Below are 23,504 nucleotides of genomic sequence, written 5' to 3'. Positions count from 1 at the left end.
TTCCCCCTATCCATCCCTGCCCTCACCACTCCTTGCAGATCTCAGTTCCCTGACCAGGGATTGAACCCAGGCCACAATAGTGAAAGCCCAGACTTCTAACCACTAGGCCACCAGGGAACTCCCTGGTGCTTTTTAAAATATATTTCCTTCCAAGCTGCTTTTCTGTGCATGAATATGAGTGTGCATAAGTGCACATGTGTGTGTGACCATTTATAGAGATTTTTAAAACCTTAACTATAGACTGAGTATTTAAGTAACAAATCTTGATTATTTTCCTCCCACTTATCATTTTTGAAAAGCATCATTGTGGTAGTTTTCAAACTAATCAGTGGCTGGCTCGTTGGCGTGTTTATGGGTCTGCCTTGGAGTGTGGTGAGCTGGTGCGTTGCGTTTGGAGCCTGTGCACCACCGCCTGATGGCGCTCTTGCCTTCCAGCCGCGTGGGTTTGGACTGGGCGTGTTCTATGGCCGAGATCCTGCGGTCGCTCAACAGCGCCCCTCTGTGGCGAGACGTCGTTGCCACCTTCACAGACCACTGCATCAAGCAGCTGCCTTTCCAGCTGAAGCACACCAACATCTTCACACTGCTGGTGCTGGTCGGCTTCCCCCAGGTACACCTGTCTGAAGGCCTGGTATCCTCTTCCTGTCTTCATCAGGCATATCAAAGTCCCTATAGCATATATCCTTGGGAGTCTTTTTTTCCCTTACATAATTTGCTTTTACGGTACTGGTATATTCTCAAGATTTGGGGATGGTTTGTTCAACGTACATTTTTAACAGTTTAGCCATTTGACTCATTTTATTAGCCAGTAGTTGGCTTTGAATAATAGGTAACTAACCCCCTATTAATAAGTTACAGAGAACTTCAAAGTATGATTGTTCTTCACTTTGGCCTTCAGCTTGATCTCATTTGTAATTTTCAACTAGTTGGAACAATGAAGACTGTGAAAACATGGCTTCATTCAGCAAGCACTTAAACCAGTTCTGTGCCAGGCCTGTGCCAACCCTCGACTTACAGATGGGAAGAATCCTGACCCTGACTGCCTGTTGAAGTCAGCAGCACAAGCAAAAGAGACTGTGTTCTATGCACTTCTGAGTTTCCCTTTCTTTCTCTGTCGTGTTTAGGTCCTCTGTGTGGGGACCCGCTGTGTGTATATGGATAATGCCAATGAACCACATAATGTGATCATCTTGAAGCACTTTACTGAAAAGAACAGGGCTGTGATCGTCGATGTCAAAACCCGGAAGAGGAAAACAGGTCCCAAGCATAATTATTTTATCTAAGAATCAGAGCAAATTTTCTGTATATGCTAAAATCAGTTAAAATATCTTTGTTCTTGCCCCTGCACATGGATTTAAAAAAAAAAACAAATTATAGCTCTCTGAATTTCTTTTTCCTGGAGGAGGGCGTGACAACCCACTCCAGTATTCTTACCTGGAGAAACCCTTGGACAGGAGCCTCGTGGGCTACAGTCCATGTAGGGTTGCAAAGAGTTGGACACAACTGAAGTGACATGTAACTTCTTTTTCCTCATCTGTGAAATGATGTGGTTGAATTGGGATTGCTTTGAAGACTCTTTCTATGTTGTTATTTTATATATATGACCCTTTGTTTTGGGATTGGCCAGATGTTTAGGTTCTGAACATCTACTTTTTCCATCTGCCAGTATCATTTGTTTTCTAGTGGGTAATTTAAACATATGGTGGCTACAGGAATGTAGAGTAACTTCATCAATAGGACAGTGAGAGAATATCATAAGTGCCCTTTTGATTTAATTTGCCAAATCCCAAATGATCTGGAGTCTTATTATTATGTGCCCTCTTCTGCTCTTGAAATAATCTGCTTTATCATTTAGCTTCAGTATTAGGCACTGTCTATGCTGTTTTTGTATACAGTTTGATGTAAATGTCAAGGTTTATTTTATTTTTTTACATGTGAATCTCAGTGTTCTAGGACTGTTTGTTGAACAGACTTCTTTCTCCATTGAATCATCTTGGTAACTTTGTGAAAATTAATTGACCCATATATCTTGGTGTTTATTTATGGATTTTATTATGTTCCATTAATCTATATATTGTATATTTGTCCTTACTTAAATGCCATATTGTCTTGTTGTTGTTAAGTCTGATTCTTTTGTGACCCCCTTGGACTGTAGCCTACCAGGCTCCTTCTGTCCATAGGATTTTCCAGGCAAGAATACTAGAGTAGGTTGCCATTTCCTTCTCCAGGAGATCTTCTGACCCAGGGATCGAATCTGAGTCTCCTGCATTGGCAGGCGGGTTCTTTACCACTGAACCCCCAGGAGAGAAAGCCCTTGAGTGTTAGAGATTTCTCCTGAGTATTGGGAGAGAAATCAGGTCCTCCAGCTTTGTTACTCTTCTTTAGAATTGTTTTGGCTAGTCTAGTTCCTTTGTCTTTTTGTTTAAATTTTGGAATCATCTTATCAGTTTCTATCAAAGAACCTGCTAGGGTTTTGATTGACATAACATTGAATCTGTAGATTCATTTGGGGAGAAATGATGTCTAAACAATACTGAGTCCTTTGATTCAGGAGCATGGTATATCTCTCCATTCACTTATGAAACAAATTTAGGTCTTATAAAATGTACATCTTTAGTTTCTCTGAACCTAGCATGGGATATAAGCTGCCTTCCCTCATTCCTGATTTTAGTAACTTGTGTCTTTTCTTTTTCATTGCATAGACTGCTTAGCCAGAGATTTATCAATTTATTTGATATTTTCCAAGGACTGGCTTTTGGTTTCTTTGATGTTTCTCTGTTATTTCTGATTGCTGTTCCATTCATTTCTATCTTTCCATTATTAATTAATTTATTTATTTCTGCTTTGAGTTTAATTTGCTCTTTTTTTATTTTTCTGGTTTCTTAAGGTGGAAGTCTAAATCAGTGATTTGACTTCATCTTTGAAAGACAATTTTGCTGGGTAGAAAATTGTAGGCTGAGAGTTTTTCCTTAGCATATTTTAAAGATCTTGATCCATTTTCTTCTGGCTTTCATAGTTTCTGCTGTGAAGTCAGCCATCATTCTCTGTTACCCTTCAAAATGTGTCTCTTGGGGAATTCCCTGGCGATCCAGTGATTGGGACTTGGGGCCGTCCCTGCCATGGACTTGGGTTCAATCCCTGGTCAGAGAACTAGGATCCTATAAACGGTATAGCCAAAATGTTAATAAACAAAATGTGTCTCTTTTCTCTGGCTACATCTAAAATTTTTCTCTTGATCCTTCAGTGAAGGACTATCAACTGGTCCAGAAAGGAGGAGGACAGGAAGGCAGTGACTCCCAGGCCCAGCTAAGCCAGTACTCTCAGCACTTTGCCTTTATTGCCAGTCACCTTCTGCAAACCAGCATGGACAGCCATTGTCCCGAGGCAGTGGAAGCAACTTGGGTCCTGTCCCTGGCCCTCAAAGGATTATATAAAACACTAAAGGTAATGTTGAGTTTCTTCCATTTGCTAATCAGTCTGGCTGTGATCTAACACCTGCAGGGTATTAACTAGAAGGAAGTATCATCTGATTTCAATGAAGAGTTAATCATAGGATCTTGATTATTTTTAGAAATGACTGGGGCCTTGAACAAGGATATCATTAAGGAAGAAACAGAATTTTCCCAGTAGTTGGTTCTCTGTAATTTTTCAGTCCTGCCTCATGGAACCGGGTACTACTACCTTATGGGCACATAACCTTGGAAGATGAGAAGAAAAACTGACAACAGTTTCTCACTTCCCTCTGAACCGCAGCTCCCTCTGGTTCATCATAGGGAGAAAAAGGGGACTGACATCTTATGGGATCTTTAAGCAGTTGGTTTGGCATTTGGGGTGAGAGAAGGCAGAAAAGTTGAAGAGCTGAGCAGTAACTGACATGGAGATGGGAAGCCTTGACTTGTGGGGAACATGATTCTTCTACTACTTGAGGGGCATCAGGAGCGAGGGAGGGATCACTTTAAGGATGACCTTCCCAACAGAACTAGCCAAAGAAGAAGGATTTCCTCTGGAAGGCTTACGAGTTCCATGAGTCGGACGGCACTGGCAAGGAGGACATGAAAGGACTCCAACACCACAGGGAGGCTGGTCTAGGTGGCATTTCAGCTCTGGCCCAGCCCTGAGAATTTATAGTTTCATGCTTGAGACCACACGTCTGCTGTTTGTTGACTTCATGGCATTTATCACAATCTGTTGTATTAGTGGTTTTGCATTATAGTAGGTTTGGGAAAATAAACTCCCTGAGGGCAGAGACCATTTATGCCTTTGGATCCTTGATTCCGTAAATATTTGTTGAGCACCAGGTGCCAGATGGAACTGATTACGTAGTGTTGAACTAGAAGGAAGGTCCCTGCTGTCATGGAGCTTTCAGCCCTAACTGTGAGGGAGACACCAAGGAGCCTGCAAGGAAAACCACAGGAGTCAGAAAGAGGCTTCCTGAAGAGGTGAAATCTGAGGTGGTAGATAAGAGTCTGGGCAGAGTATTGCATGCTGGGAGAGAGCAAACTCCAGGCGCAGGAGCAGGCCTGGTTGTCAGGGAGCAGAAGGAACACCGCAGGGCTTTGGGACAGTGCTAAGGAGAGGAAACACAGACGCAGGCAGGGAGCCTGCAGGGGCCTTGTCAGCCATGAACAGGGACTCAGACTTCAGTCTGTAGGACAGTGGGAAGCTTTGGGGAGGTAGAGAGCAGGACCTTAGCATAGGACTCAGCACGTACAATGTACGAGGCTTCAGAGATACTTGTCAAGTGAATAAATTAGAGAGTGGACAGACTTAGGTTATGACTCAGGTTCAGAGTTTCATCTTTCCTGCTGACTCTGGAATCTTCACCAGAAGGTAGGCTTGGGCCAAGAGCTAAGACTGGGCTCTGATAGGGGCCTGCTTCTCCCTGAGTGACCCTTGACTTTCTTCACTCTGAGGCAATTGCAAATCATTCTCTTTCTGTTTGGCAGGTTCATGGTTTTGAAGAGACGCATGCTACCTTCCTGCAGACAGATTTGCTGAAGCTGCTGGTGAAAAAGTGCAGCAAAGGGACTGGCTTCAGTAAAACGTGGCTCCTCCGGGACCTGGAAGTAAGGGACGAGGGTGACTCCTGCTACCGCTTCCTGCTGCAGATTTACAGGCCTGGGAGTTAGAACAGCCGGCCAGCCACAGCTGGGACTGCCCCGTGCACTCTCATCCGGTGCAGATGTTAAAACACTGTCTTACATTTGTCTTCCCTTTTGGAAATAGAGATTATGACACCTGTCCTCCCCTGTCAGGGAAAGTGAATTTGATGTTTGTCCAAAGAATATTGGAAGAGAAGTAATTTGTAGAAACACACGGGTGACCATTATATCATGGTAATAAATCTGCCCTTGAATTATTATTTCCCCTTAAAGTTGCTTTGAGCTAAAATCAGTTTCTAAATTTGTCCTCCACTTATGTTTATTTTATGTAGGATTTCAGTTGATAATATTCATTTTATTGCTTTTCCCCATAAGCCTTAGATTTTTCTTAGTGGAATTACTGTGGTTCCCTGGGGTATTTCTGTGCCAAGTCCCAGCTTCAGGGTAGGGAAGGCTGCTGCTGTATGGGAGGTGCTTGGCTGACCATTCTCAGTCACACAGAGGCCTGAAGTCTAAGAAACAGCTCTCAGTTGTCACAAGAGGATTTGATTAGGTTTTAGGAAAATATGCTGAAACATATTCAGGGATAACGTGGTGAGCATTTGCGCTCTTACTGTTTAGGAAATAGAGCAAAATAGAAAAAATTCTAAATTAAAATAGAAAAAATTGGTAATTAAAATTTTTTGCATTCAAAAATTTACGTTTTTTTATGTGTAGAGAATTTGAAAAGTAGAAAAGAAAGAAAAACTCCAAATTTCACCCTCCCAGGCACATCTGCTATTAGTATTTCATGTATTTCCCTTTTCTGATTTTTTTCCTTCTGTGTCTGTATTGCATACATAGATTTGGATTGTATAGTGGAGCCCATTACTGAAATAAATTGAAGTCTTGTGATGGCCATTTTTCTAAGTTGTTGGGTAGTTTTCATAACCACCATTTCTAACGGCTGCATATGATCCATAAAGTTGGATTTCAGTTTTTGCCATTAATAAATGCTTCATTGACTATATCATGAGTATAACTTTTTACACATTTTACATTATTCCTAAAAGATGAGTTTCGGAATCAAAGGTTATGAACATTTGTATAGGTCTTTACATTTCACCAAAATGCATTCTAAAAGGATGATACCAACTCACGCTGTCAGCGGCAAAGTTAATAAACACAAAGGTCCCTTACAGTGTTAGTTAGCATGTCTTTGGTTACAAGTACAATTGAACATGCTTCCATATCCACTAATGAATACATTTTTTTAAATTACTTTTTTTGGATGTGGTGGGTCTTTGTGGCTGTGCTGGGGCTTTCTCTAGCTGTGGTGAGAGGGGGGCTACTCTTTGTAGGGTGCGCAGGCTTCTCATTTCATTGGCTTCTCTCTTTGCGGAGCACGGGCTGTAGGTGCACGGGCTCTGTAGTTGTGGTGCACAGGCTTAGTTGCTGTGCAGCATGTGGGATCTCCCCGGACCAGGAATTGAGCCTTTGTCCTCTGCATTGGCAGGCAGATTCCTATCCACTGTACCAGCAGGAAGTCCTAATTTTACACTCTTTCTGTAAATTCTCATGTCTTTTAAAGAGTCAAGTCAAATATTTTCTACCCTTTGAGGGTTAAAGGTCTTCTCACACACTAAACACTCAGGTTCCTGCCCTGCCTGATTTTTGTTCTGTCTAGATTTTGTCCATCATGCTGTACTCCTCAAAAAAGGAGATCAACACTTTGGCTGAGCATGGAGAGCTGGAGCTGGATGAGCGAGGGGACCAGGAGGAGGAGGTGGAGCGGTCAGTCAGCAGCCCTGGTGACCAAGAGCAGAAAAAGCTAGACCCTCTCGAGAGCCTGGATGAGCCCACCAGGATATGTTTCTTGGTATGCTCCTAGGTCATGGTGTGGCGTGAAGAAGGGACTCAGGAATGGATTCTCTTTGACTTGGACTGAGTTTTAGCCTCCACATGGAAATGCTTCAGGCTGATGTCCTGTGAATGCACTTCTGGGAAACTCAGTCTATATTGTACGGAACTGACCTACAAGGAGGGAAAAGCCCTTTCAACAGTAGTTCTTGATGTTTGGGAGTTGTGGACCCAAAAACTTTAGATCGTTTCTCCCATAAACTACGTGTGCAAACACTTACATGTAAAGTTTGACGTGTAATGTCAGGCCCACCCACAAGCCCCCAGTGACAATCTGTCCTCATAATTTCTCAAGTACATCCTTACTTTCCCTGGATAATCCACTCTTCCTCAAAATGATGTGAAAATGGGCAGAGGCTTGGACTTCAAAGGCTCTAACTATGTGAAGAGTAAACAGAGACTATGGGGCGGATGTAAGAAAAGCAAATACAGCTTTTCAAAAACATCAAAAGAAAGTCTACTACTTAGATTTATGTGCCAGTTGTCATACTTGAGGGCAAGGCAGCTACTGCAGGAAAGCTAGCAATGAATAAATACCATTTGGTGAGTCATTATTGACTACTAGCATTACATTTTGTTGGTATAATTTTTTTTCTAATTATCATCTTTATTTGCTTTTTGGTTCTTCCTTTTTTAAAATAACATGCTGTACCCCCTCATCTATATAATCTTTAACAAATGCAATGCACAATCACAGATAACTATGGCACAAATAAAAGTAAACTACCAAAAACACGGACTTCAGAACTAGGAGATTTTCCTTTGAATTTGTAATAGTAATACAGATTTTATAATCCATATTTTGGAGCTTATAATCTTATATGCATGAAGTGTGATGTTCTTAAATTAAGTGATGTGTTGTTCTTAGATTATAACTTGTAGTAACTGTAGAAAATAATTGTTTTATCACTTTTGAGTTCAGGTTATCAGTAATGTGTTAAAGCACTTCAAATTTTCTCTCTTCTGCTTCTTCCTCCTGGCCTCTAGATGGCTCATGACGCCCTCAACGCCCCTCTGCACATCCTCCGGGCCATATATGAACTGCAGATGAAGAGGACCGACTCTTTCTTCCTGGAGGTTCAGAAGAGGTAAGGACGCAGCCAAAGTATAAGGAGCAAGGGAACAAGTGAGGGTGGGACTCTGTCTACCTCCTGCTGACAAGATCTGAGAGGCCAGGAGCAGCTGGAGAACTGGTTTTCGGGTCTTCATAAAGTGCCACGTGGCATAGCTCGTCTTTGAGTTGTGTATTCCTTTAGGAAGAACTTCATATTTGCAGTCTGCCTCTTAGAGTAAACTAGTTATGAATGCAGAGATTAACATAGACACCAAGGTTTCTCTCCTGTATCAATCCAGAGAGCAAGCAGTGTAGAACAGGAACTTCTGGTACATTCTGGTCAAAGTATTCTTTGGTTTTTTTTTTTCCCACTTGTATACATTATTTTCTTGTTTTTTTCTCAAGGGTGTATTAATGAAAGGTATCTTATAACAATATACCCTTCATCTTGGCCAGGAAGTTCAGAGCTAGTTCTTGAGCCTAGCTCTTAAATTTATGGAGAATTTTATGTTTCTGCATCTGATCTCTTCCATTCCCCACATCCTGGTTTTGACTTCTTATTCTAATTTAGTTCCAATTCCAATTTAATTTTCTTTTGTTATTTCGTATTTCTACACTCCCATATGTATTTCTTATCTACAACCTCAAATCCTTTGTGAAATGAAGCAGGATTACCTCAGTTAGGGCTCAGGAATTTGTTGTCCTGCCCCGCCACAGTCCAGAGGTAGACAGCAGCCCAGGGTGGGTGGGTCGTTTGCTTCCCAAGTGAGCCTGTGTCCCCATGGCTGCCGTCCTCCTCTGTGGCATCAGGGCAAGCTCTCCCACACCCGCTCTTAGTTCCAGCCCAGAGGAAAGGGGGAAGGCGGGGAATGGAGCACCTCCTTAACCCAGCTGCTTGAGGGCAGGCCCCAAACGTGGCACACATCACCTCCCTGGCCTCCCGTTGGCATGACCCCAGTTACATTGCTGTATCCAGTTGCTGGGAGGACTGGGACCCACGTCTCCACCCGGGTGATTGTGTATCTTGCTAAAACTTCAGGGAACTTTGTTTCTAAATGAAAGGGAGAATGGATCCTAAAGGACGGTTTCCATCTCCATTGCAGGCGTCTGGGCATGCCTGCTCGGGTAGGTTAGCACTGTGAGTCTGGTGTTGGAAGTGTAGACCGTACTACCTAATTCCTTAGTACCAGGAAAATAACTCTGATCAGCATTTCTGCAAATTTCACTGAAGGTTAAACTCTCACCTCTCTGGAACACAGATGCCCAGCTTTGTGCTCCTTCCTTCTCTTCAGGTTTGATGGGGACGAGCTCACCACGGACGAAAGGATCCGGACCCTGGCTCAGCGGTGGCAGCCCAGCCGGAGTCTGAGACTCGACGAGCAGAGTGCCAAGGCCGTAGATACAGACATGATCATCCTGCCCTGCCTGGTACGTGGGCCCCCCCACTGACCCCTACCCCTGGGAAGGAGGGTGTCTACTTGCCCCCGCCACACACCCCAGTGGTGAGATGACCAGGCCTCGGTGACTTGGTCTCTGGGCTTGCAGTCCAGGCCTGTCCGCTGCGAACAGGCCACCGTCGAGTCGAACCCTGTGACCCAGAAGCTGATCTCCAGCACCGAAAGCGAGCTGCAGCAGAGCTACGCCAAGCAGCGGCGCAGCAAGAGCGCCGCCCTGCTGCACAAGGAGCTCAACTGCAAGAGCAAGAGGGCTGTCCGGGAATACCTCTTCCGTGTGAACGAGGCCACGGCCGTCCTGTACGCCCGCCATGTGCTGGCGTCCTTGCTTGCCGAGTGGCCTGGGCACGTGCCGGTGAGCGAGGACATCCTGGAGCTGAGCGGCCCAGCCCACATGACCTACATTCTGGACATGTTCATGCAGCTGGAGGACAGGCACCAGTGGGAGAAGGTAACCAGGCAGCTGGGCTGGGCACTAACCCCACTCCCTCCTCCTCTCTGCCCCCCGCCCCAAGCCCCCTGTGGGGGTTTGAACAGCCTTCCTCTAGGGAGTGCCTTCCTGGAGTGAAGCCATCTGTGTGGCTGTTCAGCCCCTTGATAGGTATGACCCCGACAAAAGCCGACTCGGGTCACAGTTGAAGTCTCCCAAGTCTTGGCCTGGAGCCAAGCTCACGGCCCAGGCAGACTGGATGCTCAGAGAGTATTTGAAATAACAATCTCACGAATCCCGCCCTTGCAGTCTTCCTTTTTTGTTTTCAGACTTCGAAGGCCAGCTCTCCTTGCTGGCCTGTCTCTTCTCATGCCCCTGGGGTCTCACACAGCATGAAGTCCAGGGAACAGGGTTAGTTACGACTGTGACAGCCTTTTCCCATAATACAGGAAACCTTCCAGGAAGGTTTATGTCTCTGTTTTAAACTATCGTTTCTAGTGTATCTGCTCCGGGTCAGACACTCTGCCAGCACTTACACCTGTGTTACATCATGACCCAGGGAGAATTTTATTGGTGAAGAAATCAAACCCAGGAGGCTTGCCCAGGCTCCGAGCTTCTGGGCGACAGACATGGCATCTTACAGAGTCTATGCATTCTCTTCAGTCCAGTGCTCTAATTTATATTTCAAGTTTTCAGGTGGTGACCATCTTTTGTTTGTAAAATCAAATCTCCAGCTGAGCCTTTCAAAGTGGTGCTGGCTTAGCAGACTTTCACAGGGCTGGAAGCATCTCTTCTACCTCCTGCTGTCTAGAATTGGGGGGACCCACAGGGCAGAGCTCAGGAGCCCTAGGCACGGTCTCCAGCTGAACTCCATCATCTTGCTATGTTCTCTGCCTGTTTCCCATCAGATCCTGCAGAAGGTGCTTCAAGGCTGCCGGGAGAGCATGCTGGGAACCATGGCCCTGGCTGCCTGCCAGTTCATGGAGGAACCAGGAATGGAGGTGCAAGTGCGGGAGTCGAAACACCCATATAATAACAACACCAACTTCGAGGTATGAGCCAGGGTCAGCCAGCCTCACCCAGTGCCAGGGCATGAGACTGGCAGGACCCACAAGGGTTGCCGAGTGGCACGAATCTCATCACCTCCCACTGTGGTTCTTTCCCCTAACCCAACAGACGTGGCCTAGAAAGGGCTCCCTTAGTCTCAGCAGCCGTCTGCCTCCCTGAAGCCAATCCCAGGATTCTGTACAAACAAGTCCTCTCTTCTCCTGACCTTGTTGTGAAAACTAGGGGCCCCCCACGCTGGAGGAGAGATTACTTGTCCTGCAGTGAGCTCCTTGGACTGAGACCTCCGTGTCTCTGGCAGAGACTTTGAGTGTGGGTCTGGATTCCATCCTCACTCTATCCTTCTCCTGATGACCCAGCCACACCTGGGGGACTCCCTCCCCTTTGTTTAATTACCCAGAACTGAAAGACCTCGTCTGTTCTATCCTTAACTCTACCTGGAGAGGGAGAGGTAGGGCTTTGGATGAGGCAGAAGCGGGGGTGGCCTTAGTGGTCCTCATAGGCTTGGTGCTGCTTGTGTCTCATCAGCTCCTTTCAAAATATGGGAGCTGTCGTTCTGAGTAGTTGGGTGACAGAGAGACTCATCTAGAATGTGCTTGTTGACAGCTGAGAGTTTGTTTTACAGAATGTAAACCTCCTCACTCTCTACCTTCTTAGCCTCTTCTCCCCCAGTTCTGGACTCTGTCCCCACTCTCCACCCCTGCACTGTCCTGCCCTGTAAACACACCTACTGAGCCACTGCACTCTACCTCAGAGGGATCGCCTTACCTTTTCCGCTGCCCCGACCCCTCCCCTTCTCTGGGTCCCTCTGGCTGTTCCTGTCTCCTCCCCAAGTGCTGGCGTGCCCCAGCCCTGGCCTTGCCACACCCTAGCTGGCAGTGATCCTTGATAATTGCTAAGTCACTTCAGTCGTGTCTGACTCTGTGCGACCCCAGAGACAGCAGCCCACCAGGCTCCCCCATCCCTGGGATTCTCCAGGCAGGAACATTGGAGTGGGTTGCCATTTCCTTCTCCAAAGCATGAAAGTGAAAAGTGAAAGTGAAGTCGCTCAGTCGTGCCCTACTCTTAGTGACCCCATGGACTGCAGCCTTCCAGGCTCCTCCGTCCATGGGATTTTCCAAGCAACAGTACTGGAGTGGGGTGCCATTGCCTTCTCCGTGCAGTGATCCTGGTACAGCACAAACCTAAACCAGGCTTTCTCCTGCTTACTGCCTTCCCGGGGCGCCCCCTGCTGTCCAGACAAGTCTCGGTGCTTCATTTTAGCACACACGGTCTTCCTTTTCCATCTGTCCCTCCCAGCCTCTGCAGGGTCACGTCACCCCCTCCGCATCTCCTTAGCACGTGCGCATGCGAAGCTCACCCATTACCTCAGACGCCTCAAGCTCACTGCTGTCCCCTGGACACTTCAGGCTTTCCGGTGCTGTCTCCTTTGCCTGAAACGCATCCCCATGTGCTCGTGTCTCGCTGCTGGCTCCATTCCTTCCTCACTGACAGTCCTCTCCCGTCCTCAGTTGCACAGCAACCAGGGCACCCCTTCCCTGGGACGTTTTCTGCCCTTGCCTCCCCTCCTCCGAGCTGTGCCCCAGGCCGCACAGTGTTTTTCCTGCCGTGTTGGTAGCCCACGTGCATCCTCCCCGCCTAGCCGGGCCCAGAGCTCCTGGAGGCGGAGGCCCTGACTCACTGCTTCTTCAGGCAGAGTTCTGACTGCAGGACATGGCCTGAGGAAGCCCTCAGGAACTGTCCAGTGACCAATGACGACGGCGTGTCCTTGTATCCCCTCCTAGGACAAAGTTCACATTCCTGGTGCCATCTACCTCTCAATCAAATTCGACCCTCAGTGCAACACAGAGGAAGGCTGTGACGAGCTAGCCATGTCCAGCAGCAGTGACTTCCAGCAGGACCGACACAATTTCAGTGGGTCTCAACAGAAGTGGAAAGATTTTGAGCTTCCAGGTAGTAAAGAAATACCAAATAATACAGACTCGTAATGCTAAGTACTGAGAAGGGAGATTGTTGAAGGATTTGGAACTGGGCTTTATCTGTTTAGTGGGAAGTCCTCACGGGCCTTTCCCTGTCTGCAGTGTCCTGACCTGTCTGTGCTTCTTGTGTGCCCAGGAGACACTCTGTATTACCGCTTCACCTCTGACATGAGCAACACCGAGTGGGGCTACAGATTCACCGTGACGGCCGGACACCTGGGGCGATTCCAGACAGGTGTGTGCGCTGGCCCTCCATTCATATGCTCTCCCTACCCAGGGCACCCTGTGGGTGTCGGTGCTGTCAAGTCACTGGTCTTCGCTAAAATCAAAGCGGATACCTTTCTGTGAGACTTCAAAGAATTTTTCTGACAAGCCCCACATGCGTCACTTGTGAATGTACTAGAATTGGGAGGTTGTAACTTCTCTATGGCCAGAAAGAGGAGCTACCTGTCAGGACCAGGGAAAAATGCTGGTTCTCTTAGAATTCACCAGGATATTTTGCAAAAAAGGAAGAACTGAAAATGTTCCCATGTTGCTTTTCCATAAGGCATAATTTTAGGCAAAATTGAAATGATCATAATGGTTTCATCCTACTTATTAAAACTTGAGCAGTTTATGTCTTTTTTAAAATATCTGTTTTGTGGGGGTTGCCAGGATTCGAGATCTTGAAGCAGATGCTGTCAGAAGAAAGAGTTGTGCCATACCTCCCGTTGGCCAAAATTTGGGAATGGCTGGTGGGTGTGGCCTGTCGCCAGACTGGTCATCAACGGTTGAAAGCCATCCACCTGCTCCTGAGGATCGTGCGATGCTGTACCCACAGGTAAGCTGCCTTCCGGATTCGATTCCTTGGCTGGGTATCTGTATTGCAAATATCTCCCCCACTTCAGGGCTTGCCATTCTCTCTGTTAGTGGTGTCTTTGATGAAAAGAAGTTTCTGATTTTAGTGTCTTCCAGTTCACCTGTTTCCTTTATGACAGAGCTTTCATTGTCCTGTTTAGGAAATTTTTGCCTCACTTGACCTTGGGGTCATGAAGGTGAAGCTTAATTATTTTTTCTTCTATATTGAGATCAACAATCCACATGGAATGAATTTTAGTGCATAGAATATGCACTAAAGGATATGCACTGAAGGATAGAATTAAGCTTCTCTTACACACATTTTTTTTCTCTTTTTTTATTCTTGTATGGATCTCCATTTGACTCTAAAGCCCATCTTTCCCCTCACACACTCCAGTGCCATCTTTGTCACAGAAAGGTGTCCTTGTACACACGGATCCATCCCTGATTGCTTGTGTTCCAGTGGTCTTTTTGGTTATCTTTGTGCCAGTATCACACTGTCTTATATATTATAGTTTTACAGCAAATTTACATATCTGGCAGTATAAAGTCTTCAACTTGGTTCTTCATCTTCAAGATTGTCTTGAAGATGCTACTTGACCCTGCATGTCCATGTAAATTTTCGACTTAGTTTAGTTTTTCCTCCCACCCCCCAGCTTTACTGAAGTGTAATTGACAGATGAAATTGTAGTGTATTAAAAGTGTAGAATATGATGACTTGATATTCTTTATATCAGTACGTTGTGAAAGGATTCCCACAATCAAGGTAACTAACGTCCGTCACCTTACAGGTGTACCTTCTTTGTGGTATGTGAGGACACTTCAATTTCACCCTCTGTCTGCAGTGTGCTTCTCAGCAAATTTCTCCTGTGTTATGGTGTTATACTGTTCTCAGCTACAGTCACCAGGTGTATAATAGATCCTCAGACTTCATTCATCTTACAACTAAAAGTGTCTGCCCTTCTACCAGCCTTTCCCCGTTTCCCACATGTCCCAGCCACTGGCAACCACCACTCTAACTCTGTTTCTACAGGTTTGACTGGTTTTGGATTCCACATAAAAGCGATACCATGTGGTATTTGTCTTCCTTTATCTAGCTTACTTCACTTGGCGTAATGCCCTCCAGGCTCATCTATGTTGTTGGAGATAGCAGGATTTCCTTCTTTCTCATAGCTCAATTATATTTCATTGTGTATGTACACACCACATTTTCTTTATCCATTCATCCGTCAGGAGACATTATTTCCAGACATGTGGCTATTAGGAATAATGCTGCAGTGAATGTTGGCGTACTGATAATCTCTGACACAGTGATTTCATTTATTTTGGATATACTCAGAGGTGGTATGGCTGGATCATCTGGTAGTCCTTGAGTTTCTTGAGGGACCTCCATACTGTTTTTCAAATTGTACCAATTTACATTCCCGCCACCAGTGTACAAGGGTTCTCCTTTTGCTCTGCCTCCTCGCTGGCTTTTGTTGTCTCTTATCTTTTGGGTGGAAGCAGTCCTAACACAGGTGAGGTGATGCCCACTGTGGTTTTGATTTGCATTTCCCCGATGGTTAGTGATATCGAGCACCTTGTCATGTTCCTCTGGCCATCTGTATGCTTTCTTCGGAAAGACGTCTCTTTAGGTCCTTTGCCTATTTTTTTCTTTTTTCTTTTTTGCTATTGAGTTGGATGAGTTCCTTGTGTATTTTGGATATTAACTGCTTGTCAGATATATGACTTGCAAATACTTTCTCCTGGCGCATAGGATGCCTTTTCACTCTGTTGATTGTTTTTCTTTTTTGGCCAAAAACATATTTTATTTATTTTTTTTAATTCAAAAGTTTTAAATTTTATTTTTAAACTTTACAGTATTGTATTAGTTTTGCCATATATCGAAATGAATCTGCCACAGGTATACCCGTGCTCCCCATCCTGAACCCTCCTCCCTCCCCATACCCTCCCTCTGGGTCGTCCCAGTGCACCAGCCCCAAGCATCCAGTATCGTGCATCGAACCTGGACTGGCGACTCGTTTCATACATGATATTATACATGTTTCAATGCCATTCTCCCAAATCTCCCCACCCTCTTCCTCTCCCACAGAGTCCATAAGACTGATCTATACATCAGTGTCTCTTTTGCTGTCTCGTACTGTTGATTGTTTTCCTTGCTGTGAAGAAGCCCTTTTATTTTGATGTAGTCCCACTTGTTTATTTTTGCTTTTGATGTCAAATCCAAAAAAAAAAAATCATTGCCAAAACCAATGTCAAGGAGCTTACAGCCTATGTCTTCTAGGAGTTTTACAGTTTCAGGTCTTAACCTCCAAGGCTTTAATCCATTTTTGAGTTGATTTTTGAGTACAGTGTGATGTGTATGAAGCATGTGTCCCATCTCTCCTGTCATCAGACAGGAGGGCCCTTCCTGGCTGCATTGTGGGTACATTTCTGCAGTGTGCTGGCCATCGCCAGCCCTCCTTCCTGTAAGGACACTCCCTTAGCCCTTTGATCCCAGGGGCCGAGATTGGAGCGGGCAGAGGGGAAAGGCAGCCCCCAGGGGCCAGGTGGCCACAGAATGACGGCCTGAGTTCTGCCTCAGGCATGAGTTTGCAGGCACCTTTTCCTTCCCGCTCCAGTGCTGTCCTGAAAACTCAACTGTGAAGCCGTCTCTTTAAATCAAACCACTTTTTCCCACTGGTTTACTTTATGAAGTCTTATTCCTCTGGGAGAGAGTGATTCGCTCCAGGATCACACTTAAATGTATAATCAGGAGTCTTTTAAAAATCATATATTAAAAAGAAAAGGCAACATTGTAGATTATAAATGTATAAAATCATGTCCAAGAAATCATAATGTGTGTCCTCGGAAGGACTTTGAACTGGAGTTAAAGTACAATCTTCCTCTGAGTAAAAAACATCAGTGCAGGCTCAAGAGGCATCTGTCTAGTGAGGAGGACTCTGCTTTACATAGAAAGATTTCTGTCCTGAGCAACTTTATAAGCATATTTTTTATTTTATGAGCTTAAGATCATAACAATGGTTGCCATTATCTTTTAAATCAGATATTTTTTTCCTTTCTGATTATTTAAAACTGTGAACATTATAGAAAATCTAGAAAACTGACAAGGACAGCCACTGATAAGATTTTTGGTGTGTTTATTTATGATTTTTTTAATATGGTCACACAATACTACACGTGCATTTTAAAAATTTTTTGCAATTTTATGTTGCGTACCTTGGTCTTTTCTACTTAACATTTATCTGGAGGTTTTTTTCTGCTGTCATTGAAGTTCTTAACAACCATATTTAAAGATCCATAAAGTTGATTTGTGTGAATGTGCTGGAGTGTCTCCTTGTCCCTGGAGTTCTGGTTTGAAGTTGAGATTCTGCCCCTTTTCTTATTTGCCATTGGCAACTATTTGTGGCTGCTTAGGGGGTGGGGGGAGAAGGCAATGGCAACCCACTCCAGTACTCTTGCCTGGAAAATCCCATGGACGGAGGAGCCTGGTGGGCTGCAGTCCATGGGGTCGCTAAGAGTCGGACACGGCTGAGCGACTTCACTCTCACTTTTCACTTTCCTGCATTAGAGAAGGAAATGGCAACCCACTCCAGTGTTCTTGCCTGGAGAATCCCAGGGACGGGGAGCCTCGTGGGCTGCCGTCTATGGGGTCACACAGAGTCGGACACGACTGAAGTGACTTAGCAGCAGCAGGGGGTGGGGGCGGGTAATTGGGACTGGCTTGGCCTGACTTTACTAGATGTCAGGGTGGCAAGGAGCCTCAGAACTGCAGTTCTGTCTGTCTGACATCGGCGGGCATGACCCCAGGAAACTGCGCCCCTCCTCCCACAGCGACCTCTGTGACCTCACGCTGTTGAAGCCCCTGTGGCAGCTCTTTACCCAGATGGAGTACAGCCTGTTTGAGGACGTGACCCAGGCCGGCATCCTCCTGCCCCTGCATCGCGCGCTCACCGAGCTCTTCTTTGTCACCGAGAACCGTGCCCAGGTGAGGGTCTGTGCTTCTGCCCCTCCGCTGGGAGCCCTAGGGTATCACTGGGGTCCTGGCAGAACTACGCAGGGAAATGGGACTGCAGGGAGATGGGCGCCTGCGGTTCCCCTCTCCCCCACCCCAGGGAGCCGGGTCCGCCCTGAGATTGTTTGCTCAGGCCTGATGCCAAAGAGGGAAACAGCCCTTGACAGCAATGAGTTTGGGAAAACAAACCAACGGGCTGTTTTCTTCCTCCTTTTCTTTCCCGTCTCAGCACAATAGACTTATTGACCAGGAGAGCTGAAAGGGCCTTTCAGAGCTCTCTGGCCTATCCCCCGGGTTTATAGTGAGTAGGCTGCAGATGAGTCCGGACACGTGGCTCCCCCATCCCACTCCTTCTGAGGCGCCCAAGGAAGGTGGGCGGTGAGGTGCCCGGCAGAGCGAGCAGCCATGTCCCACTGAGGCTCCTGTGGTCCTGGGTCGTGGGTGGGCGTCATCCCCGGGAGGTGGCCTCTGATCGCTGCACCCTGCTCTCTCTGCAGGAGCTCGGCCTGCTGCAGGACTACCTGCTGGCCTTAACCACTGATGACCACCTTCTCCGCTGCGCCGCGCAGGTACCGCCTCCTCCCCCCCCCCCCCCCCCCCCCCGCACCCCGGTGCAGGCTCCACCCCGGGTTTACACGGAGCTCTGTTCCCAGTCAGCCACTTCCTGCTGGTGTCACAGACAGCAGCCGAGCCCCATTTATCAGTGTCGTTCATGGTAAACCGTAGGGTCAGGAGACACTAGCAAGAATTTGTGTCTTTGAAACCAAAACAACCAGTGCCTTAAATTTATAGTTTGGCTAATCCCTAAAGTTTCCATAGAGTTAGATTTCAGGTATTTTTGGATATAACTTTCTTCCCTAGTAGGAGAACTCCTCTGACAGCTGTTGGGCCTCAGGGCCCCTTTCCACTTTTGAATTACTGAGGATCCCCAAAAGCTTGTGTTTATGTGCATTATAGAGATTGATATATACTGTTAGAAAGTATATTTTAAATTTAGACATTTAAGTTAGAAGTTGAAATATTAAACACTTATTTGTCGATTTATTTTTAAAAATAATCATGTCATTATATTTAGCATCACAGTTGTGAAAACCGACTGTATTTTTCAAGACAAAACCGTGTGGAGAAGGGCAGCGCTGGCTTCCGTTTCTGCAGCTCCCTTCACTGTCTGCCTTCATGGGAGACAGCGGCTTCGCAGAGCTGCTTCTGCTTCCGGTGGCTGTGCTGCCACACAGTAACCCGCGGAGCGCACCGCCGTGCGTGCGCGAGAGTGTGAAACGGAGAAAAGCCGAGTAGTGTCATGGTTTTATTGCGAGAAGGGTTTTCACCGTGCAGAGCCTCTGGAAGGGTCTCGGGAGCTCCCAGGCCCCAGACTCCATGGTGAGACCCTGGCTCAGAGTCCTTGGATATGGACTGCGTCCACAGTGGACAGATGGGGACGCTGAGGCTCCAGGAGGGGAGAGGTGTGCCCGGGGTCTCACTCGAGGAGGTCTCCATCCAGCTGGGACTCCCGGCCAGAGCCCTGCACTCTCTTCCTGGCAGGTTTTCTCAAACCGTAGGTTCGTCCTCCTTCACGAAAGGGTCAGTGTGCGGCTTAGAAAAGTGGGCACCCCCAGTCCACTACAGAGGGGTCTGTGTGAATTGTCAGCTGCCTGCCGGCGCTGCCACTGCAGCTCGCGGAGTCACAGCACACGGTGCAGTCCTGACATCTGACGGTCGTGGCGCCGAAAGCTTAGCATCCTTGGCTCCTCCCCCGCCTCTCCTGGTGTTCGTCTCTAACCCTCATTCTCTCCTCGCTTCCCTCCAGCCAGTCCACCCTGCTGGACCAGTGCTCTGCTCCTTCTCCCGGCCTCCACCCCTTCTTCCCCATCCGCGCCCTCCTCTTCCTGCTGCCTTGGCTTGGAGACGAAGCCTGGCCTGGCTCTGGGGCGGCTGCCCTCCCAGCACTGCCTCTGGGGCCCCGCCGCTGGCTGTCTCTCCCTGTCGACACTTCTATGTTGCTGTCCCCCTTCCTGGAGCTTTCCCAGCTCCCCCGCCCCCGAGGTGTCCTCTGAGCCCCAGCGCGGCCCCTGCTCCCCTCTCGGGGCAGTGAGCACTCTACCTGCCTGTGGAGTTTCCATGTGTCTTGATCGCTGCTTCTTTCCCTCTAGACTGTGGCCTCCTGGGTGAGGGGTACCACACCTGGCCTGCATCTGCCTCTCCCCTGCACCCCTCCAGGGCTCAGCTGCCAGTCTTGTTCTGTCAGCACTTAATGACCCAGAAGGTGACGAGTTTCCCGACCATGGTAATGACTCTCTCCCTCCACAGGCTCTGCAGAACATTGCTGCTATCAGCCTGGCCATCAACTACCCGAACAAGGCCACCCGCCTCTGGAACGTTGAGTGTTAGCCCTTGGTGTGGTGTGCATGGAACTCGCTAATCTGTCCACGAGGATCTTAGAGCAGATGCCTGCACTCATTCGGGAAGATTCCCGTGGCATCGGTGCCCGGCTCTCCTTGAGCTCCCCCCTTCCACCCTGACTAGAATGCCAAGCAGCCACGTCTCCGAGAACGTCCTGTGTCACAGCGAGGCACCTGCGCGTCCCATAGCATGTGAGAATAAGCAGAGCGATGCGAAATCATTCAGAAAGCGCCAGCTGCAGGCCTTTGGGAATGTTGTTCAGAGGCTACGGCCCCTGAAGACAAGGCCACCGCCTCTCTGGGAAGGGCTCTGTCTCCATTGAACTGGAACTGCCTGCACTTGCCCTTCAGGGGACGACAGGGTCTGCCCGGACCCACGTTTCTCAGCAGGACCTTCAGCAGCAGCCTGGCCCGGGAGCTCTTCTTTCGCTTTTGCTTCTTGAGACCGGGTCGTCTAAACCAAAACCAGTGAGAGCCCGGCCCCCACCCGGTCCCCACCATTCAATACAGGACCTGCTGCCACGCTGGCCTCTGCGTAGCCTCGGCCGTCCCAGAGAACTCCTTGGTGAGAACAAGTGCCCTTGGGAACAGCCAGCAGGCCGCCACGCACGTCCACTGTGCACGGCTCCCAGCTCAGCCGCGTTGTTTTAGTTGTTGTTTTAACACGTATTTCAGTTTCCAGCTCATGTTTTTAGAGAGAACCACACTGACTCCCTTGAGAGGGCCTCGGGGGGCACGACCAGGAGATCGGTCATTCAGGGGGACACACTGGTTTGTGTGAAGGAGCAGATCTTGAAGAATACTCTTCAGCGTCTGTACCCAAAGACTCAAAGTGTTATCAGAGGAGATCTTACTTTAGAAGTCAAACAAACAAAAAAACCACACGATTGTATTTCTGCTCCACGGTCGTTGTAATCCATCACGTCCGCCTCTGGGACTTCCCATGGTTATCCGGCTGTCACCTGTCTCTAGCAATAACTACATCAGTTCTAATGAATGCTGTTTTCCACTTTCCTTTCTGTGGTGGTAGTCTTGCCCTGAAGTGCTGATGATTATCCTCTTTCCAAAGCCATGCTTTGGAGTGTGAGGCTAGGTTGGCAAGTGGCCCGTGGACAAAGCCTCAGTGGGACTCGTCACTTGAAGCACCATAGAGCCAGCTGCTTCTTAAGGGTGGGGATCTGGGCCCAAGCATGTTGCCCCTCATACAAGGCCAAACCCACGGAAGGCTCATCATAGCCGGGCGGGATTGAGCAGATCCGCATGCCACGGCCCCGGAAGCCCCCCCTCTGCAGAGCCCAAGGCTGCGGGTCCTGGAATCCCCTTATTGCTGGAGCACTTCCGCCTTCTGGGTCAGGAAACTGAGGTGCTGCAACCTTCTGCAGCCCTAGATTGGATTCTCGGCCCAGCCCCAAGCGGCAGGTGGAGCCATTATGGAAGGGAGAATTCACAAGAGGCAGAGACAGAACAGGACCTGAGGCTTGGTGACCGAAAGCCCAAGAAGACCCTGACGCGGGCACAGCCCGGGCCTGGCCCAGTCTCCCGTGGTGTTGGGGTGTGAGTAGATGAGCACTGCTGGCTTGGTAGAAACCCCTTTCTCACCTTTTGCTCTGCTGGCATCCCCAAAGAAGGTCCCAGGCTCCATACCGCCCAGCCCCAGGTGGCTGTCTCCCAGTGACGAGGGAAATCAGAGAGATCACAGTGCTTTGGAGGAGAGGTCCCTGCCATAGCCTCGGGCTCACTGATGCAGAGATGGTGTACTCGCTGCTTACCCTCACCATGCTCCCCCCTAACCTCCCAGACTGGCAGCAGCTGCAGGGGGTCATACCCTTCATGGCAGCAGCCATTGGCTTTGCCCTCCATCCTCCCACTAGGGAGATAAAAGTGTAAATAAAACGCTGAACTCCTCAGAGCTTCTCTGTGTACACCGCCCCTGCTATTCTGATCTCTCTGTATTCAGTTTGCATAGAATAAGCCTCGGTTTTCCCTTCACCCACAACTGCTGCTCTCCTGCCAGCGCCCTGCCTCCCATCGCCTCTGCTACCAGCCACTGGGTGGCGCTGCTGAGCCAGGCCCACTCCCCTGGTCCACAGCCGGGCCAGCAGTATCCGAAAGTGATTTCCATCCAGACCGACATCCCTCTGATCCTTCCTAGGAGGCGGGACTGCCTGGAGTGAGGTGGGACTGGCAGGAATGAAGGTGTTGTGGAAACATGTGCCTAATCTATAAAGAAATCTGTTCCAAACCATGTATATTGTACAGACAGACGCTGTTCCTTACAGGGAGTGACTTATTTTCATCATCGTTTTTAATTTGTTTTCTTACGGGTTTACGATTTTGAATTTTTCTTATTTGGTTGAAAGAAAGAATTTTGATTATATCAGCTGAGTAAGTTCAGCCTGTAAAAAGGATGTTAAGTTGTGGGTAAAATATGCAAATGAAGAGAAATATATTGTACAAATTCTATATAAAAAGGTACTCTTGTGTGTGGGCTTTTCTTATTTTCCCTTTCCTTGCCTCCTTCTGCCTTGCTTATGAAGATGATGCTTGGAGTTTCTACCAAGTCCGTACTGATGGAATTTCTAGAATCCCAAGGCCTTGGGGTAGGAAGGAATCAGAAAGGTTCTTAGCTCCCACCCCCTCTCCAGTAGCTCCTCCTGCCCCTCCCCTGGGTCTGTGCTCTGGGGTCTTATCCTCAGACCCTGCTCCCTGGGCCTGTCACTGTGCACAGCCACTCAGAGGTCTGCATGCACACACACATACACACTCACCCCAGTCACCTCCTCTCCAGACACACACCCCAACCCCATCCCAGGCTTCCTTCACCTCTTAGTAGCTCACAGGGCATGTGTGTTGCCAGCCGAGGGAGGAGGGCAGAGGTGGTCTGATCACAGGGCTGCTACCTTTCCGGGGCCTGGCTTCCTCCTTGCCTGCCTCTGGACCTGCTTCTGACTCAACACCAGGCCAATGTCTGCCCGTCCTGGGGTCTCGAGCTTCTTACTCCTTCAGGTCACTGGTCTGCCGCTTACCACTCTGCCGCCTCCTCAGCCACTTTCCTGGTGTTGAGGGCTGTCTCGTGAATTAGAGAAGAGAAACTGGTGGGGGCTGGACTTAACCAACCTTCCAGGCCCATCTGTTTTGGTCTGAAAGCAGCTGACATGTCCCCCGAAAGCCCCCAGCCTGCCTTCTGAGGAATCCAGGGACAGGACCCAAGACCCAACCTCGACCCTCATCATCCCTGAGGCCAGAGAAAACTGGATCTGCGTGAGGCTC

General features: G+C 48.0%; 1 protein-coding gene across 2 annotated transcripts in view; it reads left to right on the top strand.

The window, feature by feature from the left end:
- The window catches only part of ZZEF1 (zinc finger ZZ-type and EF-hand domain containing 1), a 94,846-nt gene extending 72,137 nt beyond the window's left edge, over window positions 1-22,709 (top strand). For both annotated transcript variants that reach the window (XM_061390747.1, XM_061390745.1), the window contains exons 41-55: window positions 436-610; window positions 1,125-1,257; window positions 3,245-3,444; window positions 4,947-5,066; window positions 6,769-6,960; window positions 7,989-8,089; window positions 9,348-9,483; window positions 9,601-9,960; window positions 10,848-10,991; window positions 12,789-12,957; window positions 13,120-13,218; window positions 13,638-13,803; window positions 17,655-17,808; window positions 18,333-18,404; window positions 20,143-22,709. In XM_061390747.1, coding sequence (XP_061246731.1) covers window positions 436-610; window positions 1,125-1,257; window positions 3,245-3,444; window positions 4,947-5,066; window positions 6,769-6,960; window positions 7,989-8,089; window positions 9,348-9,483; window positions 9,601-9,960; window positions 10,848-10,991; window positions 12,789-12,957; window positions 13,120-13,218; window positions 13,638-13,803; window positions 17,655-17,808; window positions 18,333-18,404; window positions 20,143-20,223 — 2,302 coding nt within the window. In that variant the 3' untranslated portion in view covers window positions 20,224-22,709. The remainder of the gene's footprint in view (window positions 1-435; window positions 611-1,124; window positions 1,258-3,244; window positions 3,445-4,946; window positions 5,067-6,768; window positions 6,961-7,988; window positions 8,090-9,347; window positions 9,484-9,600; window positions 9,961-10,847; window positions 10,992-12,788; window positions 12,958-13,119; window positions 13,219-13,637; window positions 13,804-17,654; window positions 17,809-18,332; window positions 18,405-20,142) is intronic.
- The last annotated feature ends 795 nt before the right edge of the window (window positions 22,710-23,504 follow it).

This window comes from Bos javanicus, chromosome 19 (assembly GCF_032452875.1).
Source record: "Bos javanicus breed banteng chromosome 19, ARS-OSU_banteng_1.0, whole genome shotgun sequence".
NCBI classification, from domain to species: Eukaryota; Metazoa; Chordata; class Mammalia; order Artiodactyla; family Bovidae; genus Bos; species Bos javanicus.
This window is presented reverse-complemented; position numbering and strand designations above follow the sequence as displayed.